The following is a 6,775-nucleotide window of genomic DNA, read 5'->3' on the forward strand; positions in this document are numbered from 1 at the left end:
ACCCCCCATGGGTCCCGGTTCTTGAAGAACCGGGACTAATGGGCTGGCCAGGCCCGAACGGTAGCCCTGTTTTCTACTAGTGACAGATAGAAGTGCCTAATAGGGTTGAGCCCAAATACATATTGACAAATACTCCCTCCGTCTCATAATATAAGAATGCTTTTGACATTACAATAGTGTAAAAAACACTTTTATATTATGAAACGGAAGGAGTACTAAACTACTTTAGTATGAAAACACCAAGAAAAGATTCTTGACAAGGTCACATAGAAAGGGTTTTAGCAAGACTCGGTGCCCTAAAACAATGATGAGAAAACACACACGAATGGAATTCCATACACATGTATGTTTGGATTAATCATGTCGCCATGGTATGCTAACAACCAAATATGTCTAGTGGTGCAAAGAGTTGCAAGCAAGATACTAAAGTGGTCAAGGTGTTGATCATAGGACAACAGCGAAAATATCTTTAAGCACCAGAATAGGATTAAAGACATGTTTCTCGCTAAGGAGATGATGAAGAGCTAAATGTAAAGTTATATACTAATGCAAGATCGTTGTAAGTAGTTACATTGATGCAATCTTCATCATTGGTCCGGGCGATTTGCGATTTTCAATCGGGATTTTGTATGATACATAGAATGGTGGCACAATAAGTTGGAATTTTTTCAAGTAGAATACTATGGTGGATTCTATAGTAAAGACTAAGTATATTGTCACTTCGAAAGCGACAAAGAATGTCATTTGGATCAAAATTTATTACTCAGGTTGGTATGGTTTCAAGATGGCTGAGGCCAATGAAACACTATCGAGGATACTGGCTCCATAGCCAAGTGTTAGGAGTGAAAATCCTATGAGTGATTCAAATATATACAAAGCCAGTTCTACATAATTTTTGATTTTTTTAAAGCCTGGAGAAGCAAAGATATGCATGGTACACACGGACATGAACGTGCTAGATTCATTGGCGAAGTATATTTTACACCGGTATGCCATAGGTGTAAAGTGCATTAGCAGTGGCTAGATTATTGAATCTACCGCAAGTAGAAGATAGTTGGAAATATGACCTAGAGGCGGTAATAAATGTTATTATTTATTTCCACACTTATAATTAATACTAGTTCTATAATTTCTGTGTTGTTGAAAATGTGATTCAAAGGAAACTCATATGCATGTGTGGAAGTATAAACACAAAGTAGGTTCCTAGTCATGCCTCTAAGACTAGCTCGTTTGTTGCACGATGATCCCATTTTCCCGAGCATAGGGAATTGTTAAAGTAACAAGGACACCAGCAACAAGGAGAGCACGTTGTGAACAGAACAATATTTGTTGAACAAATCTAGGGACTCGACAATTCAAGAATGAGATTTGTTTCTCCGACGATGGAGAGATACTTCCTGGGCCCTCTCGGTATTATGACATCCATCATCGCCTGGCCATACACAACGTGATATGATCATGGGGGTACTAGAATGCAAAAACGAGAAAAGAGAGCAATACCCATAACGAGGATAACTTGGTATAGTGATCACATGGATACCTATAAGTCGCACCTCGGGATTTGTTATGTATAACAAAGCAAAGGGAGTTGTGTGCTTGAACAAAAAGTTTGCTCGATAAATAAATAATTCGTATATGTGTACAAGTCAATATGGATGCCCAGATCCCGCTATTGATTAACCAGAAGGAGTTCCGTGTCATGTCTGCACATTACCGAACATGTGGGGTCTCCTTCACATGGTTTTGAGAATGGTTTATTTTGAGTCTGTTTTTTCTAGTCCTTTCAGGGCCATGCCTTTTTTAGTTTTGTTTACTTCTTTTTTCATTTCATTTTTTTTATTTTTCTATTCTCCTTTTTGTGAACATTTTTGAAATACAGGTTTTTGAAGTTCATTACCATGTTCTTTGTACACCTTTTTGAAAATTGCAAACACTTTACAGTATGGAGCCCATCACAATCCACTCCACACATATGCCAAGTTCTGTGCATGATCATATTTTCACAAGCACAGCACGGATCACACGGGTCTATCTTCATCTTACACGCGGAGCAACGATGCTCTGATACAGAGGCAGGGAGAGGCCACTGCTTATTTACCTAAAGTGCGACAATACTTGGAGATGCTTTCGATGGAGCGAGTGGATCACCCCCTTCATAGAATACCCCCTTTACCCGAGTTCTTCCCTGTGAAAGATCTGTAGAAGCTCATGAACCTCGCGGTGAATTCTGCCGGGATCTGTAGAAGCTCATGAACCTCACGGTGAATTCTGCCAGGATTTTGTAAGGGTTAGACTACAGTTCACTAGTGAACCAAATCAAAAAATAATAATTAGCATATACCTTCAATCTTTATGAAGTGTTGGATGGCTTCCCCTTGGTCACGGCCTTCCTTGGACAAATGTTCTATACTGATGACCAAAGTTGTGTCCTGAGATCTGTATTCTTTGAGTTGTTCTTTCTGAAACCTGCGGCCTGCGCACTGCTCACAAGCAAGCAGGCAAAGAACACATACATCAGTGTATACACACAATAATCTAGTTGAGAAATGGAAACGAAATATCACGCAAGTGTGACTGAAGACAAGTGAAGATGATTGTAGTCATGCTCACATGGTTAAACTCCGATGCCAGTTCATCGACGCTATTCTGAAAATCTTTATCCCTGTCCCTTTTCAGTTCAGTAACCAGGTGCTGCATCTCAAAAGGAAAAGGAAAAGGAAAAAGAAACAGTAATTATCATTATCTGGGCTCCTCAAATCACATAAAACATGCGAGAATAAGGTAGGGCAGAGCTTACACGGAAAATGAAATAAGGTGACACGCTATGCTCAATCATTTTTCTGATCTTCCCCCGAATGAGATACAGCCTGTGTACAAGTCAAACCAGTAGATTTTATTTTTGTTGTGAAGTTGAAGAAAGAAGCTCACGCGTACTGAACTGCAAAACAACACGGTGGAAGGGTAGCATACTGCTTTGGACTTGGCTCCTCCAGGATTTTCTTGGCCACATTATATATTTCTTCCTCCCATCCTGCCAGAATAGGTTGACCTTCTATGAATGGGTAGCTGTGTTTGTTAAGAGAGTTGTTTATCAATTTGAAAAACCATAATTATAGAAATTCTTTTGACACGGGCAAAGTAGCGTAAATAGTTAAAAATATGAACAGATACTCGTAAATTAGTAACCATGATAACAAGGATGAAGCATGCACCTCTACAGATCAATTGCATATTCAGTACTATTACTCACGATTAATATCATGCCATTTGGAACTTGCAAACACTTGTAAAACAAAGGGGAATGAAATCATGGTGTGGACCCATTTCTTTGGTAGTGCAGCATCATTTTTAGTCATAACAAGGCAGCAGCATTTGCACAGTAAATTGACCAGTGCTATGCTGGCCTGCTGGCACACTGTGGCTTCCAAAATGGACTATTATTATGTCGATATACCATCAGAATATTACTAGGAGGAGGGATCCATGTGCTTACTTTGCTCTCCATGTAGCTTCAAAAGAACGTATTGCCTGTCGGAGATTGTTGCCTGCGCTCACTGCAATTCTACTGGCAATTCCGCGAGGCAAATCTATGCCTTCTTTCATAGCAATGAACTCCAGAACCTTGATCATCTAAGAGAAGATAATCTTTCATCAAATTGTCCAGCAATGTAATGAGAAGATAAGCATCCATAAAGTAATAAACAGACCGAAGTTGAATGTACCTCCTCAAATGAAGGTGGCTGAAGCGTGACGACCTTGCATAGATGTTTCACAGCCTCAAGGTTTGAAGAATCGGAGGAGCAGAAGATGATTTTGTTGCAACCTGCATACCTTCCCAGAAACCAACCGATATAATGTTGAAAATCGGAGGAGAGTCTGTCAGCGTCGTGGACCACAATCACTGCATATAAGAAACCAATAACCCTTTTAAATGTCGTTTCACATCAACCAAGAACAGGCAGCTGTTAAAAACTCATGTCTTGATAGACAGATGTGCCACCAAACGAGAAGCAAAACTGTATGAGCATGTACCTTTGCAGTTAGTATGATCGCAGATCGAGTCTGGTGGCAGGATTGATTCATTTAGCAAAGAGGTTATGACATGATTCTCGTAGCCATGTAAATCAGCCAAGTTAACCTCCACATGATGACCTGAAATCTTGACTTTCACATCAATGTGTCTGGCCATTTCTCCCTTCAGTTCCATCCTCCTTGAGTGTTCCTGTACCTGTTAATAACAGAAATGGTAAATACATAAAGCATATTCTGAATTTGAAGCACCAAGGTTCGGCTAGGATAAATTCGTACCTGCAGATTATGAGGACCAAAAGCATCCCTTAGAAGGGCCAGCACCATGCTTCTCTTCCCGACCGCCTGCGCGCCTTCGAAGATGAAATGGTTGCACTCTTGTTCCGTAACCTGGATGCAGGAACAGTGACAAGATTTAATCCCAATTTAGCTCTGTAGATTCATGACTCTGTTCCAATGCTTGGCATCAATGATGCAATGCTAGAGGTGACAAAGGAATTTGTGATGTGTACCAGCCGGTGGAGCTCGTCGGCGACGGCCTTGTTGCAGATGAATTCCCCGAGCAGACTGGGCCGGTACCTGTCCGCCCACACGTACTCGTCGTCCGCCGCCGACCCCGTCGATTCCACCGACAGCTGCTGCGGAGAGTCCACCCGCGGCGACGACGTTCGCTTGCGCGGGACCCTCACCCAGATGTTTGCTCCTCTACAAACGGTGGTGGCCGTATCGCCGCTCCCACCGCCCGCAGCCTTCACGGGCTTGTCTTGGGATCCCGTCGGCGTCGGCGCTCGGGCGACCGCGACGGCGGCGGCTTCCTCTCTCTCCCTCAAAGGCCTCCTCGCCGCGACATTCCGCGCGTCCGCGTGGCCCTGGCGTGCCGGCACCTGCGCCGCCGGGGGCGTCGACGCGGACAACGGCCGGGTCTGCGTCTGCGGGGGCGGGGTGGCGGCGCGGGCGCGGGCGCTGAGAGCGGCCCTGCTTTTGGGGAGGCAGGCGGCGCCCCAGCGGTGGAGCATGAGCTTGACGAGCCCGGCGGGCACGGCCCGGTGCCTGTCCTCGCGTCGGCGGTCGTCGGCGAAGGCCGCGGAGAGGGTGCGGGCGGTGGGGGAGGCGGTCGGGGTCTCGGTCGCCATGGCGCGCTGTGGGAGGCATTGGCGCGGGGTGGTGGGAGGGAGGACGTGATGGGAATGGGGAGGCAGCCGGCCGGCGCGACCTCACCGAGGAGGAGGAGAAGGAAAGGCAGCCGGATTATGCCGCGCCGGAGGAATCATTCCGTTTGGCTAAGCTAATAAATATTCCGGTGTCGCCTGTCTGAGCATCACGGTCGCCGTCGGGACGGGAGATTGGCCCGCCGGCCGCCGTGGGTTGGCTAACCGGCGAGTCTTTTCTTGATTTGTTTTTAGCCAAGAGCATCTCCATGAGCTCCCCCTATTCAAAAAACATATCAGATAGAAAACGTTTTTTTTTCTTTAACAAAATACAAATACAGACGCACATACACACACCCCTATGAACATACGCACGCACACCCTACACTATGAGCACCTTCGGAAGACTGAGCCAGCACATCATCTTGAGATTGACGAAGTCGCCACAGACATCTTCATAATCGACGTGAGAGTCTTCTACATATAGAAGAAGTTGAGCTAACAAAACACACCCCGGTTTTTTTAACATAAAACGCACCCAAGTTTCTTTAACCCATATTCGCTGCTCTCGCGAAAGCAAACCGCTTCGTAGAGGCGACAGATTGTGCCGCCCTTGAACGCCGGGAGCAGTGATCTTTCTTCCTCTCTGTCTGATGCTCTCGCAGTTGGTGGAGGGGACGGGCTCCTGTTTCTCTTCCTACTGTTCCATAGGTTTAGTGCTTCGTCTTCGTCTAGCAGCACCAATTTGATCACGTTGATGCTGCGTCAAATAATGTGGCATCAGTCTCTTCCTCATCACGGTGATGTTCTTCCCGGTGATGCCGTTGAGCCAATGCCCTCATCTGCTTGCCGTTCGTTTCGAGCGGTAGGCCTTATGCTTCTTGTGTCTGGCGGTTGTCGCCTTTCATGGCGGTGCAGACAAGTGGGACAAATTGGTGCTAGTACAAGGTTGGTGGTCTCACGGCGGCGGACTTAGCGTTTCCCCCTGGCAATAGCAGCTGGATGCGTTAGATCTGAATCTAGGTCAGTGCGGGGAGCATCCTCGGCCAACACGCCACATCGTCAAGTGTCTATTCCGCAGGTCTGGTTTTCGACTCACAACGCCTACAAGGCTATGGCGCTGGCCTAGATTTTGGCTTGTTGGTGCTTTGTCTCTTCTCTCAGTGTGCGTCTGGGCGGTGCTGACGATCGATGGCGACTTGAGATTTGGTTGTTTTTAGGGACCCTGAGGGACTTATTTTATAATCTTTTATATGGGGTTCGTTATGCAATGTTTTCTGGACATCTGTCATGTGTCTTGGTACATTGTTTTATTTATTACTTCCTCTGTTTTTAAATATAAGTTTTTTTTAGAGATTCCACTATGAACTACATACGAATGTATATACACATATTTTAGAGGGTAGATTCACACACTTTGCTCCGTATGTAATTCGTAGTGGAATCTCTAAAAAAACTTATATGTAGGAACGGAGGAAAACCCGACTTATGTCATGGCATAATCTTTTGTCCCGTCTGGATGCGATTAGCCTGACAGAAGGGCGGGATGTGTTTTGCTGGAACCTTACTACATCAGGGTCTTTTACCGTAGACTCTAT

At 45.3% G+C, this 6,775-nt stretch overlaps 1 protein-coding gene across 2 annotated transcripts; it reads right to left on the reverse strand.

Annotated features, from left to right (window-relative positions):
* Nucleotides 1–1,868: 1,868 nt before the first annotated feature.
* Nucleotides 1,869–5,411, reverse strand: LOC123086388 (replication factor C subunit 3). 2 transcript variants are annotated; one of them, XM_044508158.1, is made up of 10 exons: nt 4,542–5,411; nt 4,309–4,419; nt 4,033–4,228; nt 3,723–3,901; nt 3,494–3,630; nt 2,971–3,066; nt 2,798–2,867; nt 2,611–2,691; nt 2,342–2,480; nt 1,869–2,227 (listed from the first exon to the last, which is right to left on the reverse strand). In XM_044508158.1, the coding sequence occupies exons 1-10, from the start codon at nt 5,160–5,162 to the stop codon at nt 2,154–2,156; spliced, it is 1,704 nt and encodes a 567-aa protein (XP_044364093.1). In that variant the 5' UTR covers nt 5,163–5,411; the 3' UTR covers nt 1,869–2,153. The 2 variants fall into 2 exon arrangements, with proteins under 2 accessions (XP_044364093.1, XP_044364083.1); XM_044508148.1 differs by having other exon boundaries at nt 1,873–2,268.
* Between the last annotated feature and the right edge of the window lie 1,364 nt (nt 5,412–6,775).

The sequence above is a fragment of the Triticum aestivum genome, chromosome 1B (assembly GCF_018294505.1).
Source record: "Triticum aestivum cultivar Chinese Spring chromosome 1B, IWGSC CS RefSeq v2.1, whole genome shotgun sequence".
NCBI lineage: Eukaryota > Viridiplantae > Streptophyta > Magnoliopsida > Poales > Poaceae > Triticum > Triticum aestivum.